The sequence below is a fragment of the Dendrobates tinctorius genome, unplaced genomic scaffold (assembly GCF_039654945.1).
Source record: "Dendrobates tinctorius isolate UK_male_01 unplaced genomic scaffold, ASM3965494v1 ptg000020l, whole genome shotgun sequence".
NCBI lineage: Eukaryota > Metazoa > Chordata > Amphibia > Anura > Dendrobatidae > Dendrobates > Dendrobates tinctorius.
In genome coordinates, this window is record NW_027361688.1 from 14,963,506 (window position 1) to 14,990,736 (window position 27,231).

General features: G+C 44.0%; 1 protein-coding gene across 1 annotated transcript; it reads right to left on the minus strand.

Moving 5' to 3' along the window:
* Window positions 1-12,638: 12,638 nt before the first annotated feature.
* Window positions 12,639-25,620, minus strand: LOC141083480 (troponin I, slow skeletal muscle-like). Its single transcript, XM_073567766.1, has 5 exons — window positions 25,541-25,620; window positions 18,603-18,734; window positions 16,605-16,694; window positions 14,499-14,672; window positions 12,639-12,754 (listed from the first exon to the last, which is right to left on the minus strand). Exons 2-5 carry the CDS (start codon window positions 18,726-18,728, stop codon window positions 12,659-12,661), a joined length of 486 nt encoding a protein of 161 aa, XP_073423867.1. The 5' UTR covers window positions 18,729-18,734; window positions 25,541-25,620; the 3' UTR covers window positions 12,639-12,658.
* Window positions 25,621-27,231: the final 1,611 nt, after the last annotated feature.

Below are 27,231 nucleotides of genomic sequence, written 5' to 3' on the forward strand. Positions count from 1 at the left end.
TTGTGGTATTAGTTATGTTTACCATATGGCGGCATTATATTATTGTAGATTATGATAGTGTTATTTATTTATACTATGTAGTGGAATTAGTTATATATACTGTATGGCAGCATTATACTATTGTAGAGTATATTAAACTTATATTATTGTACAGTTTATTATTGTTATTTATTTGTACTGTATATTGATATTGTTATATGTACTGTATGGCAGAATTATATTAATGCAGAGTAGGATACATTTCTACTGTGCAATGATATTTGTTCCTTGTACTGTATGGCAGCATTTTATTATTGAAGAATATAATAGTGTTATTTATTTGTACTGTATAGCGGTATTAGTTACACTTACTGTATGGCAGTATAATAGTGTTATTTATTTGTACTGTATAGCAGTTTTAGTTATACGTACTGTATGGCAGCATTGTATTATTGTGAAGTATAATAGTGTTATTTGTACTGTTTAGCAGTATTAGTTACATTTACTGTATGGCAGCATTTTATTATTGTACAGTATAATAGTGTTATTTGTACTGTATAGCAGTATTAGTTATATGTAGTGTATGGCAGCATTTTATTGTAGAATATAATAGTGTTATTTGTACTGTATAGCGGTATTAATTACATGTATTGTATGGCAGCATTTTATTATTGGAGAATATAACAGTGTTATTTGTACTGTATAGCGGTATTAGTACCATGTTCTGTATGGCAGCATTTTATTATTGTACAGTATAATAGTGTTCTTTATTTGTACTGTATAGCGGTATTAGGTGTACGTACTGTATGGCAGCATTTTATTATTGTAGAGTAAAATAGTGTTATTTACTTGTACTGTACAGCGGTTTTAGCTACATGTACTCTATGGCAGCGTTTTATTATTGAAAAATATGACCAATCCAGCATAGTTGATATCTGTAACCTTTTAATTTCAATACTCCCCCAGGGAAAGCCAGAACTTTATACCCTTCAGATTCTAAATACATGTCTGCCGTAAATTACCTCCTGCTGATGTTTTGTAATGAATGGAAAGGTCTCCACATGTTCTGATTGTGCTTCATTGGCAGGATTAGGAAACCTAAATTGGTTACCAGGAATACTGGTTGAGTGCATTTGGCGCCAGGACAGTATGAATGAGTCAGCGAGGGCCCCGCAGCTACGTATAAAAGTCTGTGTAAAGCTCTGTACAGTTAATTAAAAGGAAAATGAGAATGCCATGTATTGTCTGACTGCAAACAGCACATAAATCACCCATATTTCATACAGTCATATTTACATGGAACCCGCGGATTCTAGATGGGAGCGCACCACTGCAAAATTGAGCACATTCACCATTCCGAAGTCAAGTTGATTCACATTTTCCAAGGAAGCCAAGACTGACTACAGTAGTTATCTAACATTCTCCTTGGCTTTTTTGTGTAGTATTCACTTGCGTAATATTTATATATTTATTTTAGACTTTTTTTGGGGGGGCGCGTTATTATCTTGGACCTTCATACGTTGCACAGATTTTCTTAGACCTTCACACAGTATGTGATTTGTTGTATTTCCTATGCTGGTGCGTTTGCGGTCTTCTATCATGGAGAGAGCGGCTTTTTTGGATCCTCCTGACACTTATCATGCTGTTTTGGGAGGTCCTGTAATTTAGTTTTTTGCTGCTTGGTTTATGTACTAGAACTGTTATACTCCAGAGTTTTCAGAAATCTGGATGCAAAATTTGGCGCACATCCAACTAATTTGGTACGTGCCCTTTGGCTTGCCACCTTTTTTGGGTGCCAATTGGACAGTTTGTACAGGTATAAATAGGCCCATATAATACCGCCATCTCTAGCTCAAATAATATGCCGTATCTGATAATACTCCATAAGAGCCCAAATAATACTGCCATATAGTTTCCACTTCAAAATAATATTGGGTGATTTTATCTTAGCTCAATAGTTTCAAACTAGAAACAGGATATTTAGGAAATTGCCCAGTTTGCCGAAAATCGTACCGGGGACAAAAAGCAGCAGCACATGGCTGTATAATGGATCCATAGAAGGAATATGGTACCTATCTAAAGTAGGCCTGGGATTTAATATGCAACAACAGCATGTCATATAGATTTTGTCAGGAATGGAAGTCATGACATGTTTGCACTATGTGGCGGTATTGCTTATAAGAAATATAGACCCGTATGACTTACTGACTCTGCATACATGGTTTTGCCTTTGTGGATGAACCCCTTGTGTGTGTGATCGGACGGGAAGATGATTTCAGACTACCGTAGAGCCCAACAGACAATGCAGCCAAGCTGGAGTCACCGATCTGTGCCCTGATGGAGCAGAGCTAAAGTGCAACTAAAAGTGAAGAAATAGCAGGTGACTATTACTTATGGGTTACCTTGGCAGAATATTTCATGTTTATTTTGTTTTTTGTTTTCTTTTTTGCATGTCTTACGTTGACGATAACACTTAAAAACATGTAAACCGTACACAGCGTGATCAGGCGACTGAAGGACTGCGAGGATAGGTGAAGACACCAGTGGAGATGGACTGAAAATGATCCAACATAAACTTTATTAAGATCTTCAAAAACTTGAAATTGCTCTTCTTTTCTTTCTACAAAACAAAAAGTTGCATATAAATTTACATAAATCATATAGACTGATCTATTATTGTCCAGTAATCCAGAATAAGTCAGCTCCCCGCTTATTGTGCCCTCTGTGAGGGGGGCACGGTGGGGCATCATACTGTGTTAGCGGGGCACTGCTGGGGAATTATCCTGGTATATGTGAGGGGAGCACTGTGGGGCATCATACTGTGTTAGCGGGGCACTGCGGGGGCATTATCCTGGTATATGTGAGGGGGAGCACTGTGGGGCATCATACTGTGTTAGCGGAGCACTGCTGGGGCATTATCCTGGTATATGTGAGGGGGACACTGTGGGGCATCATACTGTGTTAGCGGAGCACTGCTGGGGCATTATCCTGGTATATGTGAGGGGAGCACTGTGGGGCATCATACTGTGTTAGTGGGGCACTGCTGGGGAATTATCCTGGTATATGTGAGGGGGGCACTGTGGGGCATCATACTGTGTTAGTGGGGCACTGCTGGGGATTTATACTGGTATATGTGAGGGGAGCACTGTGGGGCATCATACTGTGTTAGCGGGGCACTGCTGGGGCATTATCCTGGTATATGTGAGGGGAGCACTGTGGGGCATCATACTGTGTTAGTGGAGCACTGCTGAGGCATTATCCTGGCATATGTGAGGGGAGCACTGTGGGCATCATACTGTGTTAGCGGGGCTCTGCTGGGGCATTATCCTGGCATATGTGAGGGGAGCACTGTGGGGCATCATACTGTGTTAGCGGAGCACTGCTGGGGCATTATCCTGGTATATGTGAGGGGGAGCACTGTGGGGCATCATACTGTGTTAGCGGGGCACTGCGGGGGCATTATCCTGGTATATGTGAGGGGAGCACTGTGGGGCATCATACTGTGTTAGCGGGGCACTGCGGGGGCATTATCCTGGTATATGTGAGGGGAAGCACTGTGGGGCATCATACTGTGTTAGCGGAGCACTGCTGGGGCATTATCCTGGTATATGTGAGGGGGACACTGTGGGGCATCATACTGTGTTAGTGGAGCACTGCCGAGGCATTATCCTGGCATATGTGAGGGGAGCACTGTGGGGCATCATACTGTGTTAGCGGGGCACTGCTGGGGCATTATCCTGGCATATGTGAGGGGAGCACTGTGGGGCATCATACTGTGTTAGCGGGGCACTGCTGGGGCATTATCCTGGTATATGTGAGGGGGAGCACTGTGGGGCATCATACTGTGTTAGCGGAGCACTGCTGGGGCATTATCCTGGTATATGTGAAGGAGAGCACTGTGGGGCATCATACTGTGTTAGCGGAGCACTGCTGGGGCATTATCCTGGTATATGTGAAGGAGAGCACTGTGGGGCATCATACTGTGTTAGCGGAGCACTGCTGGGGCATTATCCTGGTATATGTGAGGGGAGCACTGTGGGGCATCATACTGTGTTAGCGGGGCACTGCGGGGGCATTATCCTGGTATATGTGAGGGGGAGCACTGTGGGGCATCATACTGTGTTAGCGGAGCACTGCTGGGGCATTATCCCGGTATATGTGAGGGGGAGCACTGTGGGGCATCATACTGTGTTAGCGGAGCACTGCTGGGGCATTATCCTGGTATATGTGAGGGGAGCACTGTGGGGCATCATACTGTGTTAGTGGGGCACTGCGGGGGCATTATCCTGGTATATGTGAGGGGAGCACTGTGGGGCATCATACTGTGTTAGCGGGGCACTGCGGGGGCATTATCCTGGTATATGTGAGGGGGAGCACTGTGGGGCATTATACTGTGTTAGCGGGGCACTGCTGAGGCATAATCCTGGTATATGTGAGGGGAGCACTGCGGGGCATCATACTGTTTTAGATCCGCCAATATTGGCAGGCTTGACCGATAGTCCAATGTATATAGAGGCCTCCCGAATCTCCCCCCGATAGATGATGTTGGGGAAGATAAGAACCCGGCATGTCCGATGTGATTCCAGACTGTCTCTGATATATTTACAAAGTGAAAATGAGACATAATTGAAGTCAAATCTATTGAGCAGAAAGCATGAAAATGGAGCAAACATCAGCGCAAGTCTACACCTGCTCATGGCACAGGCATAAATTGGATTTTTCTGCCTGTTCTGAATGTGCCAAATTTATTTAGAGGCCTGTTAGGACACATTCAGCCTCACCTTTACTGACAGCAGGTGTGTACAGCGCCAGCGCTCAATATCACAATAAAAGGGTTATAAATCTCTCTGTTTATGTAAAATCCTTTCTTTCTACCTCTACTCCTTACCCCATGACACTGAAAGTGTAAAAAGGCCTATAGGCCAACTTTATCAAAACATTGACTTTGTTGCCCCTAGCAACCAATCAGAGCTCAGCTTTAATTCTTTAAACAGCTCTGGTGAAATGAAAGCTGTTCTGTGATTGGTTGCTAGGGGTAATAACTTTAGCCAGGTTTGACAACTCGTAGATGAATGTAGGCCGAACCCTTGTAATGTGTATGGGGGCTTCCCAACTACAGATGTCGGGGGAAAAAGAGGATCGGGCATTTTAAACTTTAAATCCCTAATAATTTGTTTTCGTGGGCAACAGACTGCAGCCACCGATAACACATGCATGTGCATGGAACCCCCCCCCATAAAATTCCTGGTTTTTTTTTTTAGTATTTTTTAGGGCTTATTTTTAGTTGTGAGTAGCACAGGGCGTACGGTATTTCAATATGACCTGAACTGTCAAGGTCAATGTCATGGCTCTGCGGAAACCTGATAAGGGTTAGCCTCATAACGGGCGCGCGCTGTAGGTTTGATGAAGGAAATAGCTGCACGGCATAACATACCACCCTGCAATAACACAGGGAGGGTGGTGACAGGGATGCCCGACAGGGGCAGAGACAGCAGGTATATGGGTCTATAGGGGCCTCAAAAACTCTCCAGCTGGATTATAATAACCCCTGTGGACTGTGGTAGCAGTGATGGTAGCCACAGTGGTTGCCACTCAGCTTTTCCAAACACAGATATAACTAGCAGCACAAGGTCTAGTAAGTGAGGCAATTGGGCTACTGATTAAGGCAGGAAGACTAGTGACTAAAGCAGTGAGAATAGTGATATAGGTCGTAGGACTAGAGAATAAAGTAGTGAAACTCGTGATAAAAGCGTGGGACTAGTGGGACTACTGATGGCAGTGGGACTAGTGACTGAAGCAATGAAACTGGTGATTTAGATGGTTGGACTTATAATATAGGCGGTGGGCTAGTGACTGAGACATTGGGACTAATAATATAGGCAGTGGGCTAGTGACTGAGACATTGTGACTAATAATATAGGCAGTGGGCTAGTGACTGAGACATTGTGACTAATAATATAGGCAGTGACTAGCGACTGAGACATTGGGACTAATAATATAGGCAGTGACTAGCGACTGAGACATTGGGACTAATAATATAGGCAGTGACTAGCGACTGAGACATTGGGACTAATAATATAGGCAGTGGGCTAGCGACTGAGACATTGGGACTAATAATATAGGCAGTGGGCTAGTGACTGAGACATTGGGACTAATAATATAGGCAGTGGACTAGCGACTGAGACATTGGGACTAATAATATAGGCAGTGACTAGCGACTGAGACATTGGGACTAATAATATAGGCAGTGGGCTAGCGACTGAGACATTGGGACTAATAATATAGGCAGTGACTAGCGACTGAGACATTGGGACTAATAATATAGGCAGTGGGCTAGCGACTGAGACATTGGGACTAATAATATAGGCAGTGGGCTAGTGACTGAGACATTGTGACTAATAATATAGGCAGTGGGCTAGCGACTGAGACATTGGGACTAATAATATAGGCAGTGACTAGCGACTGAGACATTGGGACTAATAATATAGGCAGTGGGCTAGCGACTGAGACATTGGGACTAATAATATAGGCAGTGGGCTAGTGACTGAGACATTGGGACTAATAATATAGGCAGTGGGCTAGCGACTGAGACATTGGGACTAATAATATAGGCAGTGACTAGCGACTGAGACATTGGGACTAATAATATAGGCAGTGGGCTAGCGACTGAGACATTGGGACTAATAATATAGGCAGTGGGCTAGCGACTGAGACATTGGGACTAATAATATAGGCAGTGGGCTAGTGACTGAGACATTGGGACTAATAATATAGGCAGTGGGCTAGTGACTGAGACATTGGGACTAATAATATAGGCAGTGGGCTAGCGACTGAGACATTGGGACTAATAATATAGGCAGTGGACTAGCGACTGAGACATTGGGACTAATAATATAGGCAGTGACTAGCGACTGAGACATTGGGACTAATAATATAGGCAGTGGGCTAGCGACTGAGACATTGGGACTAATAATATAGGCAGTGACTAGCGACTGAGACATTGGGACTAATAATATAGGCAGTGGGCTAGCGACTGAGACATTGGGACTAATAATATAGGCAGTGGGCTAGTGACTGAGACATTGTGACTAATAATATAGGCAGTGGGCTAGCGACTGAGACATTGGGACTAATAATATAGGCAGTGGGCTAGTGACTGAGACATTGGGACTAATAATATAGGCAGTGGACTAGCGACTGAGACATTGGGACTAATAATATAGGCAGTGGGCTAGCGACTGAGACATTGGGACTAATAATATAGGCAGTGGGCTAGTGACTGAGACATTGGGACTAATAATATAGGCAGTGGACTAGCGACTGAGACATTGGGACTAATAATATAGGCAGTGACTAGCGACTGAGACATTGGGACTAATAATATAGGCAGTGGGCTAGCGACTGAGACATTGGGACTAATAATATAGGCAGTGACTAGCGACTGAGACATTGGGACTAATAATATAGGCAGTGGGCTAGCGACTGAGACATTGGGACTAATAATATAGGCAGTGGGCTAGTGACTGAGACATTGTGACTAATAATATAGGCAGTGGGCTAGCGACTGAGACATTGGGACTAATAATATAGGCAGTGACTAGCGACTGAGACATTGGGACTAATAATATAGGCAGTGGGCTAGCGACTGAGACATTGGGACTAATAATATAGGCAGTGGGCTAGTGACTGAGACATTGGGACTAATAATATAGGCAGTGGGCTAGCGACTGAGACATTGGGACTAATAATATAGGCAGTGACTAGCGACTGAGACATTGGGACTAATAATATAGGCAGTGGGCTAGCGACTGAGACATTGGGACTAATAATATAGGCAGTGGGCTAGCGACTGAGACATTGGGACTAATAATATAGGCAGTGGGCTAGTGACTGAGACATTGGGACTAATAATATAGGCAGTGGGCTAGTGACTGAGACATTGGGACTAATAATATAGGCAGTGGGCTAGCGACTGAGACATTGGGACTAATAATATAGGCAGTGACTAGCGACTGAGACATTGGGACTAATAATATAGGCAGTGGGCTAGCGACTGAGACATTGGGACTAATAATATAGGCAGTGGGCTAGTGACTGAGACATTGTGACTAATAATATAGGCAGTGGGCTAGCGACTGAGACATTGGGACTAATAATATAGGCAGTGACTAGCGACTGAGACATTGGGACTAATAATATAGGCAGTGGGCTAGCGACTGAGACATTGGGACTAATAATATAGGCAGTGGGCTAGTGACTGAGACATTGGGACTAATAATATAGGCAGTGGGCTAGCGACTGAGACATTGGGACTAATAATATAGGCAGTGACTAGCGACTGAGACATTGGGACTAATAATATAGGCAGTGGGCTAGCGACTGAGACATTGGGACTAATAATATAGGCAGTGGGCTAGTGACTGAGACATTGGGACTAATAATATAGGCAGTGACTAGCGACTGAGACATTGGGACTAATAATATAGGCAGTGGGCTAGCGACTGAGACATTGGGACTAATAATATAGGCAGTGACTAGCGACTGAGACATTGGGACTAATAATATAGGCAGTGGGCTAGCGACTGAGACATTGTGACTAATAATATAGGCAGTGACTAGCGACTGAGACATTGGGACTAATAATATAGGCAGTGGGCTAGTGACTGAGACATTGGGACTAATAATATAGGCAGTGGGCTAGTGACTGAGACATTGGGACTAATAATATAGGCAGTGACTAGCGACTGAGACATTGGGACTAATAATATAGGCATTGTGACTAATAATAAGCAGTGGGCTAGTTATTGGGGCAGTGGGACTAATGATGTAGGCAGTGAGACTAATGATATAGGCTAGGCTAGGCAGTGGGCTAGTGATGGAGACACTGAGACTAATAGTATAGGCAGTTGGACTAATGACGTTGGACTAATTATATAAGCAGTGGTCTACTGATTGGGGAATTGGGACTAGTGATGTAGGTAGTGAGACTAATGATATAGGCTAGTTAGAGAGCTAGTGAGACTAATGTTGTAGGCAAAGGGGCTAATGACGGAAGTAATGAGAATTATGATTTAGGGCAGTAGGCTAGTGAACTAATGATAAAGGCAGTGGGAGTAGTGACTGAAACAATGGCACTTATAATCTAGACAGTGGGCTAGTTATTGAGACAGCGGGACTAGTAATATAAGCAGTGGTACTAGTAACTGAAGCACTGTTGCTAATGAAGTAAGCAGTAGGACTAGTGACTGAATCAATGGGACTAATGATATAGGCAGTAGGACTAGTGAATGAGACAATGGGACTAATGATATAGGCAGTAGGACTAGTGAATGAGACGATGGGACTAAAGATATAGGCAATAGGACTAGTGAATGAGACAATGGGACTAATAATATAGGTATATCACAAAGGTTATGTCAATGTCAGGTGACCCAATAACCAAGAGTGTCACTCATTTCATAAAATACATGTTTTATTAAACATTAATTGACAAACAACCATAAAACCATTGCCTCAAACCAACACTTATAGGAAGGAGAAACAGCAAAAGGATACAAATTCAATTATATAATGAGTCAAAATTTAAAGAAAATGACTACAGTATCCTGAATAATATAATATGCCCAACAATATACTTAGTATTTATTGATTAGATACATTTTTAATAAAACTATAGAAAATTGCATGCAAAAAACCTGCATAGATGTGAATAAAATTTACTGCCTTAATTTGAATAGAATCTAACACATAATTCACACCATTGAATAACTATTCATTAATCAGCTGTTCCTGCTGCTACACCACCATAGCCTTACACATGGCTGCAGAAAATTGCATGCAAAAACCTGCATAGATGTGAATAAAATTTACTGCCTTAATGTGAATAGAATCTAACACATAATTCACACCATTAATCAGCTGTTGCTGCTGCTACACCACCATAGCTTTACACATATAATATGCCCCACAATATACTTAGTATCTTTAATTAGATACAACAGGGCTAAATGGCTGTAGAAAATTGCATGCAAAAACCTGCATAGATGTGAATGAAATATACTGCCTTGATTTGAATAGAATCTAACACACAATTCACACTATTAAATAACTATTCATTAATCAGCTATTGCTGCTGCTACACCACCATTGCCTTACACATATGTGGATTCTAATCACCCACAATATGCAATATATGCAGCCATTGCTGCTACAGTGCTACCACAGCCTCTCATGTATGCAGGTTAAAATGACCCAAAGCATGAAAATAAATGTGATGAATGAATGGCCAAATACATATTACCTAAGCAGTGTGCACAGTGGAGTTAGGCATAGAGTAGGATGCTGCTTCCCCGCACCCCAACGCGCGTTTCGCCCGTGCTTCTTCCTGGGGGGGTGTATTTGGCCATTCATTCATCACATTTATTTTCATGCTTTGGGTCATTTTAACCTGCATACATGAGAGGCTGTGGTAGCACTGTAGCAGCAATGGCTACATATATTGCATATTGTGGGTGATTAGAATCCACATATGTGTAAGGCAATGGTGGTGTAGCAGCAGCAATAGCTGATTAATGAATAGTTATTTAATGGTGTGAATTGTGTGTTAGATTCTATTCAAATCAAGGCAGTATATTTCATTCACATCTATGCAGGTTTTTGCATGCAATTTTCTACAGCCATTTAGCCCTGTTGTATCTAATTAAAGATACTAAGTATATTGTGGGGCATATTATATGTGTAAAGCTATGGTGGTGTAGCAGCAGCAACAGCTGATTAATGGTGTGAATTATGTGTTAGATTCTATTCACATTAAGGCAGTAAATTTTATTCACATCTATGCAGGTTTTTGCATGCAATTTTCTGCACCCATGTGTAAGGCTATGGTGGAGTAGCAGCAGCAACAGCTGATTAATGAATAGTTATTCAATGGTGTGAATTGTGTGTTAGATTCTATTCACATTAAGGCAGTAAATTTTATTCACATCTATGCAGGTTTTTCGCATGCAATTTTCTACAGCCATGCTATGGTGGTGTAGCAGCAGCAACAGCTGATTAATGAATAGTCATTCAATGGTGTGAATTATGTGTTAGATTCTATTCACATTAAGGCAGTAAATTTTATTCACATCTATGCAGGTTTTTGCATGCAATTTTCTGCAGCCATGTGTTAGGCTATGGCGGTGTAGCACCAGCAACAGCTGAATAATGAATAGTCATTCAATGGTGTGAATTATGTGTTAGATTCTATTCAAATTAAGGCAGTAAATTTTATTCACACCTATGCATGTTTTTTGCATGCAATTTTCTATAGTTTTATTAAAAATGTATCTAATCAATAAATACTAAGTATATTGTTGGGCATATTATATTATTCAGGATACTGTAGTCATTTTCTTTAAATTTTGACTCATTATATAATTGAATTTGTATCCTTTTGCTGTTTCTCCTTCCTATAAGTGTTGGTTTGAGGCAATGGTTTTATGGTTGTATGTCAATTAATGTTTAATAAAACATGTATTTTATGAAATGAGTGACACTCTTGGTTATTGGGTCACCTGACAGTGACATAACCTTTGTGATATATTTGTGCATTGAGAGTGTAGCCCGCTCCTTTGAAGGATAATGGGCTTGGGTATTGTGCTTACTAATAATATAGGTAGTAGGACTAGTGAATGAGATGATAGGACTAATGATATAGGCAGTAGGACTAGTGAATGAGACGATGGGACTAATAATATAGGCAGTAGGACTATTGAATTAGACGATGGAACTAATGATATCGGCAGTAGGACTAGTGAATGAGACGATGGGACTAATGATATCGGCAGTAGGACTAGTGAATGAGACGATAGGACTAATGATATAGGCTGTAGGACTAGTGAATGAGATGATGGGACTAAAGATATAGGCAATAGGACTAGTGGATGAGACGATGGGACTAATAATATAGGCAGTAGGACTAGTGAATGAGACGATGGGACTAATGATATCGGCAGTAGGACTAGTGAATGAGACGATAGGACTAATGATATAGGCTGTAGGACTAGTGAATGAGATGATGGGACTAAAGATATAGGCAATAGGACTAGTGGATGAGACGATGGGACTAATAATATAGGCAATAGGACTAGTGAATGAGATGATGGGACTAAAGATATAGGCAGTAGGACTAGTGAATGAGACGATGGGACTAATGATATCGGCAGTAGGACTAGTGAATGAGACGATAGGACTAATGATATAGGCTGTAGGACTAGTGAATGAGATGATGGGACTAAAGATATAGGCAATAGGACTAGTGGATGAGACGATGGGACTAATAATATAGGCAATAGGACTAGTGAATGAGATGATGGGACTAAAGATATAGGCAGTAGGACTAGTGAATGAGACGATGGGACTAATGATATCGGCAGTAGGACTAGTGAATGAGACGATAGGACTAATGATATAGGCTGTAGGACTAGTGAATGAGATGATGGGACTAAAGATATAGGCAATAGGACTAGTGGATGAGACGATGGGACTAATGATATCGGCAGTAGGACTATTGAATTAGACGATGGAACTAATGATATAGGCAGTAGGACTAGTGAATGAGACGATGGGACTAATGATGTAGACAGTAGGACTAGTGAATGAGATGATGGGACTAATACCTGTATAATTTGTTCCCATCTTATGCGTTACTGGTGTCAAACTTCTTCTTCCTGCCCTCCATGCCGGACATGGCTTCAATGTTTTTACGCCAGTCAGTAACCTCCACAGTCTTTTCCTAGAAAATGAGAGAAAACAATACCCAATGAAGCCAGGAAGGACAGAAAACTGATGGCATTGTAGTTTCTGGTGCCAGTCACCATGTTGTGTTCTCTTTTTAAATTCATAGCCCCAGAGGGGTCTGTACTGTTTGGCATATGGGAAACGTTCAGAGATTTGTTACTATTGTGCCACCAGGGCATAATTCTTACCACTGTTCCACCAGGACAGAATAATCACTTCTGTGCCTCCCGAACATAATACTGAGAACTGATCTTACCACTGTGCTGAGAACTGTTCTTACCACTGTGCCACCAGGACATAATACATGGTAGTATCTAAGGACTTAACACTTACAACTGTACTAACAGTACTTATCATTGTGCCAAGAGGACATAATACATACCACTCGACCACCAGGATACAATACTTACCACTGTGTCACCAGAACATAATTCTTACAACTGTTCCACCAGGAGAAAATAATTACCATTGTCTGACGAGTTCCACCAAGAAGTAATACCACTGTGCCACCAGGACATAATACCATTGTACAGTGGGGGAAATAAGTATTTGATCCCTTGCTGATTTTGTAAGTTTGCCCGCTGATAAAGACATGAACAGTCTATCATTTTAAGGGTAGGTTAATTTCAACATTGAGAGATAGGGATCAAATAATTATTTCCCCCACTGTACCTAAGGACATAATACTTACAACTATACAAGTAGTACTTATCACTGTGCCAGCAGGATATACCGTAATAGATACCAGTGGGCCACCAAGATACAATACTTACCACTGTGTCACCAGAACATAATACCACTGTGCCAACAAGAGATAATAATTACCAATGTCCTACAACTTCCACTAATAGTTACCACTGTGCCAGCTGGACCATTGCACTATGCCACAGTGTGAAAGTCACGATATATACCCCATCATAATTATGTATCACCTGGGAAAGGACAATGCCCAGTTTATCAATTCTATTATTTTACCAGACCACTTGGGTTTGGCATTGTATCACTGAGTCATCTGGGTTAGTGTGCGACATTCGTGTTTAAGTGACTCAGTGAAGCATATTTCTCCTATTAGGATGGGACTGGGTTATATTCCTGAAGATAATGAAGTCATCACTGGCTCTGTGCACTGTATATATAGTTAGCTGGGTATCGAAAATACCAGTGGCCTGTAAAACAGATGCACACAGTGCACCACTGGGTCACCAGGGACAATAGGATGCACATCGTGGGAACACTGTTGAGTGTTGCAATGCTTTCTAAATGTGTAAATTTGGACTTTATCCTTTTTTACCACATTTATCCTGGGCACCAATATGGGTTGTCTAGCCTTGGCACATGAATGTTAATGACCCCTATAAAATCAGATCTGTTTATGAATCCCCGATATGTAGGACAAACATTAAAAAAAGTCCTAGTATAAAACAATACTTAGAAGATGGGGAGGAGGGGGATGCAACTGCAGGTTCAAGAGAATGCGACTGTAGGAGGAGTTTTATCTGATTGGTTCATAGCTCTGACATCACACAAGTCCATTTCCATATATGAGCAGCTGTAGGCCACGTTCAGTATTTGGTCAGTATTTCACATCAGTATTTGTAAGCCAAAACCAGGAGTGGGTGATAAATCCAGAAGTGGTATCGGGTTTCCATTATACCATTCCTCTGATTGTTCCTCTCCTGATTTTGGCTTACAAATACTGATGTACAATACTGACCGTGTGAACGTGGCCTTAGGCTTACCTTCTCATCCTCCTTTTTCACTGACTTCAGGTTGGCTCTCAGATCTAAAGAGACCTTGGTTGTGGAACCCAGCAGAGCCTTAAGCATGGCATCTGCGGAAATACGGACTCTGCGCAGGTTTGGGCGCTTGAATTTTCCCTTGAGGTCAAAAATCTTCTGATTTAAGCTTTCGATCTATGGGGGAAGAAAATCATACTTGTTATCAAGGTGCAGGACAGCAGTGGCATCCCAATCTGCAGATAGATTCACTGACGACACTTTATGGTAGATACTTGTTCTCACTTCTATGGTAGCTCTTGTTCCTTATCAGCATTCTGTCAGCATTACAGGTGCTGGAACTTCCATTCATCTCACTTCCCAGCATGCATTTCTCCTGTCATTGTACACAGACTTTCCTATGGACTGACATTAGGGAATCCTAGGATCCCAATATAACTATGCTCACCCTACTATTGTAAAATTTATTAGTTTTTTTCTTTGTGTCCTGAAACAATATCCTGCATAATTGCAAATAATTTTTGTCATTTTTAGCCGTTATTATTGTGATGAATCATGGGTGTAGTTTTAATGAGTCATTAAAAAAAATACGTTTTTAGTGAGATTTTGTCCTCTCGTTTGTCCTCCCTACATAGGCATCCCTGCCTTGAACTGAATTCCCATCTCTCTGGTACTCCTATATGCAAGCTGACAATTAGGAACACAGAAAAAGAGAGACAAAAACCCTTCAGACAGCCCCCCCACTTCCTTTACACAGAGAAAAAAAACGCCCCCATTTCCAGGCAGAGACAAAGACGTACCGCACTTCCTGTACAGAGACAAAGACCCACCCCCGCTTCCTGTACACAGACAAAAAATTGCCCTCACTTCCTGTACAAAGACAAAGACCCAGCCCCACTTTCTATACATAAAGACCCACCTCCACTACCTGTACACAAAGAACTACCCCCCACTTCCACTACAGAGACAAAGACCCACCCTACTTCCTGTAGAGAGATAAAAACCACCCTCACTTCCTGTACAGAGGCAAAGGACCACCCCCACTTCCTGTACAGAGGGAAAAAAGCATCCACACTTCCTGTACAAGACAGAACCACCACCACAATGTACAGAGACAAAGACCCACCTCCACTTCCTGTACAGAGATAAAGACCCACCTTCACTTCCTGTACAGAGATAAAGACCCACCTCCACTTCCTGTACAGAGATAAAGACCCACCTCCACTTCCTGTACAGAGATAAAGACCCACCTTCACTTCCTGTACAGAGATAAAGACCCACCTCCACTTCCTGTACAGAGATAAAGACCCACCTTCACTTCCTGTACAGAGATAAAGACCCACCTCCACTTCCTGTACAGAGATAAAGACCCACCTCCACTTCCTGTACAGAGATAAAGACCCACCTTCACTTCCTGTACAGATATAAAGACCCACCTTCACTTCCTGTACAGAGATAAAGACCCACCTTCACTTCCTGTACAGAGATAAAGACCCACCTCCACTTCCTCTACAGAGATAAAGACCCACCTCCACTTCCTGTACAGAGATAAAGACCCACCTCCACTTCCTGTACAGAGATAAAGACCCACCTCCACTTCCTGTACAGAGATAAAGACCAACCTCCACTTCCTGCACAGAGATAAAGACCAACCTCCACTTTCTGTACAGAGATAAAGACCCACCTCCACTTCCTGTACAGAGATAAAGACCCACCTCCACTTCTTGTACACAGACAAAGAACCACTCCCACTTTCAGTACAGAGACAAATATCCACCACCCTTCTCTCCCCACTTCCTGAAGAAAGAAGTATATCTACCCCCACTTTATGTACAGAGACAAATACCCACCCTCACTTCCTGTACACAGACAAAGAACCACCTCCACCTCCAGTACAGGCACAAATGTCCGCCTCCCCCCCACTTCCTGAAGAAATTCGATTATACGCCCCCCACTTCCTCTGAGGAGACAAAGACAAGTACCCACTTCTTGAAATGTATTATTTATGCTACTACAGACAGAATACACAGGACGTGATAACAGGAAGTGAAGACCAAGTTACACAGAAAGGAACCTCCTACTCGTAGTGTTTGACATTTTGGAGCTTACTTCCATAGAATTCTTTTTGACTTTTTCTTCAATATTATAACGTTCTTCATCAACAATGTCGATCTGTTTGTGAAGCTTTGTGCATAATTTCTAATTAAAAAAACCACAAAATATAATGAATGAGTTACATACATTTGTACATTTTACAAGTATAAGCATTAAAAAAAAAAACTTTTTAGCTCATAAGAGGTAAAAAAAAAAAAATGCGCAAAAATTCCAGACGTACACAAAACCACTCCCAGAGGGGGGAAGAACTTTGAGCAAAAAAATTACTGGCACACATATATAAACAAAGATTTTATAAAAGATTCAAATTAAAAGAAGAATAAGGTGCAAATGAAAAACAGTCAATAAACATAGTTATCAACATTCATTACATTCAGGGCATTTAAACCCCGCCCATGAGGAACACCTGGAAATGTCTAGAAACATCCCAAAGTGATCACATTTCAGTGTGGTGATGCTTAGTCCCACCTCTTTGTGGTCTGGCTTGTGGGAGTATCCCGGCAAAATCAGGTCTATTGGCAAATATTAGGATCATGTACCTCATTGCTACCCTATAGGGAAAAGGATGTAACAAAACTGTAAAAATTTTCATATAGTTCGAAATATTTTGATCACCGCAGTTGCTTTTCATCCATATTGAAATATTGAGGTTACATAATGGGCACGGTCATTTGTTATTTTATGGTCACCATTGAGCTGTAAAAAAAAATATTTGCAGCCCCCAAGTCTTAATTGTTAAATGATATAAATCAAAAAAATTGAAGGGATTTTACTGCACATCCAGCTTCACATATTTGTGACTTTTCTAATGGTCACAGTTGCTACATCCACCTTTATTACTGGGTAGTCTTAAAGGAAAATCTTCAGAACTCCCAGCTATTAGGAGCAACCTGAAATGGTTCATTTTCTCTGCAGCACCTCCAGAGGGGAAAGGAGGCATTACACAATTTGTATATAAGTGAATGTACGGAGTCAAGTCCTCCAAAGCTTTTCAGAATCACTCTCTTCTCTGGCTGATAGAGGAGGAACACTCTATCCACCTCCACAAGACCCAACCCCACATACTGTACACAGACAAAGAACCACCCCTACTTCCTGTACACAGACACAGAACCACCCTCACTTCCTATACACACACAGAACCACCCTCACTTCCTGTACACAGAACCATCCTCACTTCCTGTATGCAGACACAGAACCACCCTCATTTTCTGTACACAGACACAGAAGCACCCTCACTTCCTGTACACAGACACAAAACCACCCTCACTTCCTGTACACAGACACAAAACCACCCTCACTTCCTGTACACAGACACAGAACCACCCTCACTTCCTGTACACAGACACAGAACCACCCTCACTTTCTATACACAGACACAGAAGCACCCTCACTTCCTGTACACAGACACAAAACCACCCTCACTTCCTGTACACAGACACAAAACCACCCTCACTTTCTGTACACAGACACAGGACCACCCTCACTTTCTATACACAGACACAGAAGCACCCTCACTTCCTGTACACAGACACAGAACCACCCTCACTTCCTGTACACAGACACAGAACCACCCTCACTTTCTGTACACAGACACAGAACCACCCTCACTTTCTGTACACAGACACAGAACCACCCTCACTTTCTGTACACAGACACAGAACCACCCTCACTTTCTGTACACAGACACAGAAGCACCCTCACTTCCTGTACACAGACACAGAACCACCCTCACTTCCTGTACACAGAACCACCCTCACTTTCTATACAGACACAGAAGCACCCTCACTTCCTGTACACAGACACAGAACCACCCTCACTTCCTGTACACAGACACAGAACCACCCTCACTTCCTGTACACAGACACAGAACCACCCTCACTTCCTGTACACAGACACAGAACCACTCTCACTTCCTGTACACAGAACCACCCTCACTTCTTGTACAGAGAAAAAAGACTCAAGTATGCAAAAAAAAAAACATTTTATTACCTGTAAGTCCTGTAGGCTCAGCCCATGACACTGTAAGGGAGGAACCTTCTCTGACAGAGTCCTTGCCTTCTCCTCCTCAGTTTCCTTTTTTTCTCTTTCTAAATCTTCACTGGCTTTTGCCAGCATAAGAGTCTGTGAAAGAAACGTCTCAATATAAAATCCAGCAAATCAGGATTAAATAGGTACGGTAAATGTCCTTCTGAAGACTAGCCGACCTCAGTCACCTTCCACCTCCTTAGTTTTCCTCCGACTGAAGTCCACACAGTGCACCTATTTCTAAGACAAGTAATTATTCATCCCAAACCTAGACTTACTGAAGCCTATAGGTCTCGGAAAGGAAGGATGGCCCACCCTAGCAGTGGAGAAATTAGCAATCTCTGATCTCAACGGATTGAAACCTTTGGGGACATTTCATAGCTGTTGTAACCTGATCAATGATATAGATAATATCTATGACATCACCATATGTATTCGTACTAACAACTTTACTATCTATCATACAAGCTGAAAAATTATTTCCATCCTAAACCTAAAAAATGTACATTTATTATTTATATTTTGGAAAACTAGGCCCAAACAGAAAACACAAGCAGCGATACCAAAACCTGTCTCTTATTCCTCAAAATTCCTGGCTTGAAAACAAGGATTACCAAAAAAATCTTTATAAATTACCAAAGCCTAATATGCCCACGAGAGGAATATGGGGGAAATATAACAATCCCTGACCTTAAAAAAATGATAAATTTGAAGCCTTTAGGCCATTTTATAGCTGTTGTAACCTGATCAATGATATGATATAGAAAACATCTATGATATTTTCATATGCATACCGCCAATCGCATAAGCATAAAAGGGATTTCCACCCAAAACCTAAAATAGTCCATATATTATTGTTTTGCTTTTTTATTAATTTTTCTTAAACAATTTTCTAAAAATTTGACCGATTTAGTGATAACTTGTTGTCCTTTTTTTGTTTCATATATTTATTTTATGCAAGCTTTATTTTATTATTATGTAATAAATATTTGTTTTGTAATATTTGTTTTTTTTACTACTAGAAGGTTATGTAGGAAGTAAAAGCAGCTGGAGATGATCGTCCTGATAACGTGGACGTTCTGTTTTTGTCATTTGCTGATTCACGCAGAAGTTTTCTGGCGTTTCTGGTCGGGGAGATAAGGCAGAGGTGGCTGTACAAGATATTCTGGCAGAACATGGCATTGACCATAGCAAACATATTACTGTGAAAACAGACCCTTAAAGGAAATGTTGACCGGAACTGAATTCAATTTTTCACAAAATTTGGGAAAATTTCGATTTAACGATTTTTCCTATTTTTGTGTAACAAAGAACCCACTAGTCCAAAAACACTGTCAGGATATATGGACATGGGCGTCATTTGCCCAGAAACGTCTATCCTGATGCCTCATCGGATGTAATTTGTGGTGGCTTCCAAATGGAAGCCCCAAGAACAGATCCCATCAGGAGTGCCACTAATGGTTGGTTCATCAGCTCCACCAACAGATGGTTCATTGACCAACCCCACCAGATCCACGAGATGTCCAATTCTAAGAGGACAAGTTGTCAATCCGGTAGGGCGTTCATCATAGTCCTCTGCCTAGAGAACTGAATGAAGAGTCTCCTTCCAGTGGCCAAGAATTTTGCCCCTTGCTGCCAAGTATGCCTTAGGAGAAGTCCAGGTCATCTTTTACAGAAGGTCTCCTCTTAAATGGGGGAAAATCAGATTTCAAGTGGGGAGATCTCCATGGTGTCCTTCTAGTCAATAAGGCAAGGCATGGCATCTCTGGAAGCTCCAAGTGTCGACCACGTCAAGTGGTGGGTGGTGGACCAAAAGCCTCGGAGGGTTGCTTAGCCTTGTAGTGATGCAACTTTCCATCCATTCATTTAGGGATGGCAGAATGGCATTGGTAACTGGATATTAGAAAAGTACCAGGAGCTGTAAATTTGGTAATCATTTTAACCAATTAAAAATAACCAATGCAGAATTTTGGACCATATGTTTAAAAAAAAGGAGGTTCACTGTAAGGACTGCTTAGACTAAAGCTTTATTTGATGTGCACCTGGTGGTTTTGTAAAGAAAATATTATTTTACTCATTTTCCGGGGCAGAACGAGACTCGGAACAGAAGTGATGGGGTGTGAACCGCCCTCGGGCTGATAACTATTGTTCTCCCTTCACACCTGTCACTCAGGATCGGGCTACGTAATAATTCCCTTTCTCTGTCTCAGACGTTGAGGACATTGTGGATTTTTCTATTGTGTCAAACTCATCCTCTGGCAAAGGTCTTTTTCCGTAGACATATATATATTTTTTTTACATTGATTAGTGGCGTTTTGGGCAATTCTGCTCATCAAAAATATCCAAAATACTGCTGAACCAATCAGCTTCTCCGAACACGTGATGATAACTCTAAAAAGATGAGAGTCACATAGAAGAATGCCTATTACTATCCATCTGCTAGGGACTACCTAGATTGATCTGGCTGTTGTGACCACCGATTGGGGATGATATGATTACATTGGGGTCATCTGGCTTTGACGTGGCTGTTGTGTCAATCTATCGGGGATTATATTGGGGTCAACTATTGCTGACCTGGCTGTTGTGACTTTCTATTGGGCGGTTACATTGCAGTCAGCTTGTTAGGAACGGCGGAACGCACTAAATAAAAATAAATAATAAAGTGCGTTCGCCGCTCGGGGTCCACCGTGCAGTAGGTGTTACACCGCTGCTAGGTAATGACAGACGAGCAATATGGCGGTATAATGCGCACGGGTTCAACTTCACCCGAAGTGCGCAAAGCGGGCTCTGTTCACACACAGATGCGCCGCAACAAAAACATACGAAAACACAGAGCCTGTTAGTGTCACAGACCACAGGGAAATGCACACAATGGTCACAGGAGCAGGACGCAAGGCAGAGGAGCTGCGTCCGTCTTGATCTACCGTGTGTGCGGCGTCGCTACTGCCGACCCCAAGGATGGCTGCAACTGCAGCGCGGCGTAGGGCACGGCCGCTAGTTGACAAGGCTAGGAAGCAGGCGCAATGTCGGACTCTAGCGTCCGACATTGCGCCTGCTTCCTAGCCTTGTCAACTAGAGGTAGAGGTGCGGTGTGCACAGTGGCCTAAGGCTTGCCACTGACTGGCGCTGACTGCTGTACTAATTCCCTATCCACATGCGTAATATCAGAGGGAAGGGGTTTCATAATAAGTCAGTCACCAGAGTCATACATCTGACACCATTCACACATTTAGCTTGAAAAGTCTATACTAGCGCATGGCCGAACGGTCATGCGTGCTTTTTATAGCCGTGCCGGACCTTCCAGATCTCCGAGATGGACCAATGAGATCTGGAGCAGGACCTGGGCACATGACTCCCGATCTCCAATGGGAGATCGCCTCGTGAGCATGCCCAGTAGGAGCACAGAGGAACTTAGTCTCTGGTGCGGTCTGCTGCAAAGTAATCTCTGCAGTAGATGGGCAGCAGGAGACCGCAGGATGTGAGGCTCTGGATTCCTGCAGAGCAGACACAGAACCCAGACGCCTAACATTACCCCCCCAGGGCCCCCTCCCCTCTGATCCTTCCTATCCACCACCTTGTGCCCATCAGAGGCATAGGTCTCAGACTCGTCCGAAGATGACACGGAAAACCGGGACATGTGGAAGGTATCAGAGGCGGCAAGATCGCCAGCTTTAAGAAGGGACACGTGGGAAACAACGGGAGCGGCAAAACCGCCCGGAGCATAAAATGAAGTGGGACGCCGCGGTATGTCGGCGGACATTTCCACTCTCTGTTGAAGGAGGCTATCCCAAGCACAAGAGGCGCATGTCCGAATATATTAATGTCCCGAGCCCTGTGCGGCCACCAATACGACCCTGCCAGGAGTTTTGTGGTCTGCATGTAGCCACAGTGACCACCCACCCTGGACGCGTGTGCCCACGCGAGAACCTTCGGCCGAAGGTGAGGGGGGACAAAGGTCTTGCCTGGCGGCACAGAGTTTGGCCATTGTGGGGCCCCGTTATCCTGGGGAACAGAGTGCTGACAATGGTAGCCGCAAGTAGAGCTAGATGCCGGATGCGCCTCGAGACTGGCGCGACACACCTCCATGGGCTCTGGGAGTGAACACTCTGGCTCGGGTAATTCCAGAGGTTCAAAGAGGTTGGGAGCCGGAGTAACCCTCCGTCTGGATTGAGCACGCTCCAGCCCGCGCTCCGAGAAACGGAGATCAATGCGGGTGGCAATGGCAATCAGCTGCTCCAGACTTGCAGGAACCTCTCTGGTAGAAAGAGCATCCTTAACATGCTCAGCTAAACCTCTCCAAAACACAGGGATGAGGGCTGTATCAGACCACTCCAGCTCGGAAGCCAGTGTCCGAAAACGAACGGCATACTGGCTAACCGAGAGGGATCCCTGAGTTAATGCAAGGAGCTGAAGAGAGGTATCGTGCATGACCCATGGTCCCAGGAAAACCTGCTTGATGTTAAGAACTGAGCAGCGGTCCGAACCTCAGGGTCACCACGCTCCCATAGTGGCGTAGCCCACTCCAATGCCCTGCCCGACAGAAGGGAAATAATAAACCCCACCTTAGCTCGTTCCGTAGGGAATCATCCTGCCAGTAACTCCAGCTGGATAGAGCACTGGCTCACGAAACCCCTACAAGAGGCGCAATCGCCAGAAAATTTATCGGGCAACGCGAGGCGGGTAACTGTCGGCGCGCGGGAGGACGTGGACATACGTGAAACCGCCTCTGCGATCGCCTGTACAGCAGCCTCCGAAGACTTCGCCGCTGAGATAACACTCTCAGGAGTAGCCAACCGGCCTTCCAGCTGGCGAATGTACTGAAGGAGTTGCTGCTGATCTGCCATTACTAGCCAGACCCTGGCGCTAGTATAATGTTAGGAACGGCAGAACACACTAAATAAAAATGATAATAAGGTGCGTTCGTCGCTCGGGGTCCACCGTGCAGTAGGTTTTACACCGCTGCTGAGTAATGGCAGACGAGCAATATGGCGGTATAATGCGCACGGGTTCAACTTCACCCGAAGTGCGCAGAGTGGGCTCTGTTCACACACAGAGGCGCCGCAACAAAAACATACAAAAAGGCTGAGCCTGTTAGAGTCACAGACCACAGCGAAATGCACACACGGTATCTGGTCACAGGAGCAGAACCCAAGACAGAGGAGCTGCGTCCCCCTAGACCTACCGTGTGTGCGGCGTCGCTACTGCGGACGCCAAGGAGGGCTGCAACTGCAGCGTGGCGTAGGACACAGCCGCTAGTCGACAAAGCAAGGAGGCAGGCGCAATGTCAGATGCTAGAGTAGAGGTGCGGTGTGCACAGTGGCCTAAGGCTTGCCACTGACTGGCGCTGACTGCTGCACTAATTCCCTATCCACATGCGTAATATCAGAAGGAAGGGGTTTCAAATGAGTCAGTCACCAGAGTCATACATCCATCACCATTCACACATTTAGCTTGAAAAGTCTATACTAGTGCATGGCCGAACGGTCATGCGCGCTTTTTATAGCCGTGCGGGACCTTCCAGATCTCAGAGATAGACCAATGAGATCTGGAGCAGGACCTGGGCACATGACTCCCGATCTCCAATGGGAGATCGCCTCGTGAGCATGCCCAGTAGGAGCACAGAGGAACTTAGTCTCTGGAGCGGTCTGTTGCAAAGTAATCTCTGCAGTAGATGGGCAGCAGGAGACCGCAGAATGTGAGGCTCTGGATTCCTGCAGAGCAGACGCAGAAACCAGACGCCTAACACAGCTGGCATTAACCTTGGTGTTGTGACTATCTATTGGGGTCATCTGACATTGACCTTGCTGTTTTGTCCACCTATTGGGGATTATATTGGGGCCAGATTGCATTGACCCGGCTGTTGTCGCCATCTTTTGGGGGTTATTTTTTAGTCTACTGGTATTGACCTGGCTGTTGTGACCATCAATTTGGGATTATCTTGGGGTAATCTGGCATTGACTTGGCTATTGTAACCATCTATTTGGGATTATATTAGGGTCATCTGGCATTGTCCTGGCTGTTGTGACCATATATTGAGATTAAATTCAGATTAGCTGGCAATGTCCTGCCTGCTGTGCCCATCTGTTGGGGATTATATTGGGGTCAACTGTTGCTTATCTAGCTGTTGTAACCATCTATTTGGGATTATATTGGGGTTATCTGAGATTGACTTGGTTGTTGTTGACCTGTCTTTTGCCAACCATCTACTGGGGACTATCTAGAGGTTTGGCAACAGGCAACTGGTGTTGCTTTGGCTGTTGTGACCATCTATTGTGGATTATATTGGTGTCAGCTGGTGTTGACCTGGCTGTTGTGACCATCTATTAGGGATTACATTTGGATCAGCTGGCATTGGTTTGGCTGTTGTGGCCATCTATTGTAGATTATATTGGTGTCAGCTGGTGTTGCTTTGGCTGTTGTGACCATCTATTGTGGATTATATTGGTGTCAGCTGGTGTTGCATTGGCTGTTATGACCATCTGTTGTAGATTATATTGGTGTCAGCTGGTGTTGATCTGGCTGTTGGGACCATCTATTGTAGATTATATTGGTGTGAGCTGGCATTGCTTTGGCTGTTGTGACCATCTATTGTGGATTATATTGGTGTCAGCTGGTGTTGCTTTGGCTGTTGTGACCACCTGTTGTGGATTATATTGGTGTCAGCTGGTGTTGATCTGGCTGTTGTGACCATCTGTTGTAGATTATATTGGTGTCAGCTGGTGTTGCTTTGGCTGTTGTGACCATCTGTTGTAGATTATATTGGTGTCAGCTGGTGTTGGTTTGGCTGTTGTGACCATCTGTTGTGGATTATATTGGTGTCAGCTGGTGTTGATCTGGCTGTTGTGACCTTCTATTGTGGATCCTACGTACTAGGGTCTAGAAGCCATGATTTCCTTTCCTACCTTGAGAAGCAGCTTTCTGGAAGCTGGAATTTTAGATTTCCTCTGGAATAAATATAAAACGAAGAGTTAGATATTTATAGGCCGCGGGAGGTCGTCAATTATTAACCAAAAGCTGAATATTGAACTCACCTCATTGCTGTTGAAAACACATGGACGAACCCAAGGGAAGAGAATAATGGAGCATTTAGTGTAAGGATGATGCATGGCGATACGTCACAAATCTCAGTGCTTTAATAGGAAAGTTATGATATTGTGACCTCCATATCCCTGTCATCACTAATACAACCACGCAGGGCGACCGGTCACAGAACACTCTTCTTGCTACCAATAAGATAGAAACCTTTCAAGGGGCAGTGGTGGACCCGGTTATCATCGTGGGATCATATTGGGACTTATTTCACTAGACCACCAGGGACTGAGCACCATTTATAAAAGTAGGAACTAAGGATGGGCCATACTATTGACCAAGGAGAACCAACCTCATAATCAACTACAGGGACCAATCTCTGAAGGTACCTCTGATCTCCAAGGACCATTGACTAACAGGAGCCAACCTTTAAATGTTCCACTGACCACCAGGGACCAATCTGTAAATGTACCACTAATCGTCCAGGATTAGTCATTGAAGTTACCACCTATCTCCAGGGACCGGTCTCTGACTGAACTAATGACTCAAAGGAACCAATATCTATGTTTACCATGGAACACTGGGGACAAACCTCTGAATTAACCATTGACTAAAAGGATCCAACCTCTAAATGTACCTCTGACCACTCGGGGCCGATCTCTGACTGTACCTCTGACCACTCGGGGCCGATCTCTGACTGTACCTCTGACCACTCGGGGCCGATCTCTGACTGTACCTCTGACCACTCGGGGCCGATCTCTGACTGTACCTCTGACCACTCGGGGCCGATCTCTGACTGTACCTCTGACCACTCGGGGCCGATCTCTGACTGTACCTCTGACCACTCGGGGCCGATCTCTGACTGTACCTCTGACCACTCGGGGCCGATCTCTGACTGTACCTCTGACCACTCGGGGCCGATCTCTGACTGTACCTCTGACCACTCGGGGACGATCTCTGACTGTACCTCTGACCACTCGGGGCCGATCTCTGACTGTACCTCTGACCACTCGGGGCCGATCTCTGACTGTACCTCTGACCACTCGGGGCCGATCTCTGACTGTACCTCTGACCACTCGGGGCCGATCTCTGACTGTACCTCTGACCACTCGGGGCCGATCTCTGACTGTACCTCTGACCACTCGGGGCCGATCTCTGACTGTACCTCTGACCACTCGGGGACGATCTCTGACTGTACCTCTGACCACTCGGGGCCGATCTCTGACTGTACCTCTGACCACTCGGGGCCGATCTCTGACTGTACCTCTGACCACTCGGGGACGATCTCTGACTGTACCTCTGACCACTCGGGGCCGATCTCTGACTGTACCTCTGACCAGTCGGGGCCGATCTCTGACTGTACCTCTGACCACTCGGGGCCGATCTCTGACAGTACCTCTGACCACTCGGGGCCGATCTCTGACTGTACCTCTGACCACTCGGGGCCGATCTCTGACTGTACCTCTGACCACTCGGGGCCGATCTCTGACTGTACCTCTGACCACTCGGGGCCGATCTCTGACTGTACCTCTGACCACTCGGGGCCGATCTCTGACTGTACCTC

What these genes read in the sequence shown, in the direction of transcription:
- LOC141083480 (XM_073567766.1), bottom strand. Translation starts at nt 18,728, where the DNA reads ATGCTGGCAAAAGCCAGTGAAGATTTAGAAAGAGAAAAAAAGGAAACT. An exon ending in TGAGCCTACAGGACTTACAG is followed by an intron (nt 16,695 to 18,602) that starts GTAATAAAATGT and finishes TTTTTTAATTAG; the next exon opens with AAATTATGCACAAAGCTTCA. An exon ending in TCAAAAAGAATTCTATGGAA is followed by an intron (nt 14,673 to 16,604) that starts GTAAGCTCCAAA and finishes CTTCCCCCATAG; the next exon opens with ATCGAAAGCTTAAATCAGAA.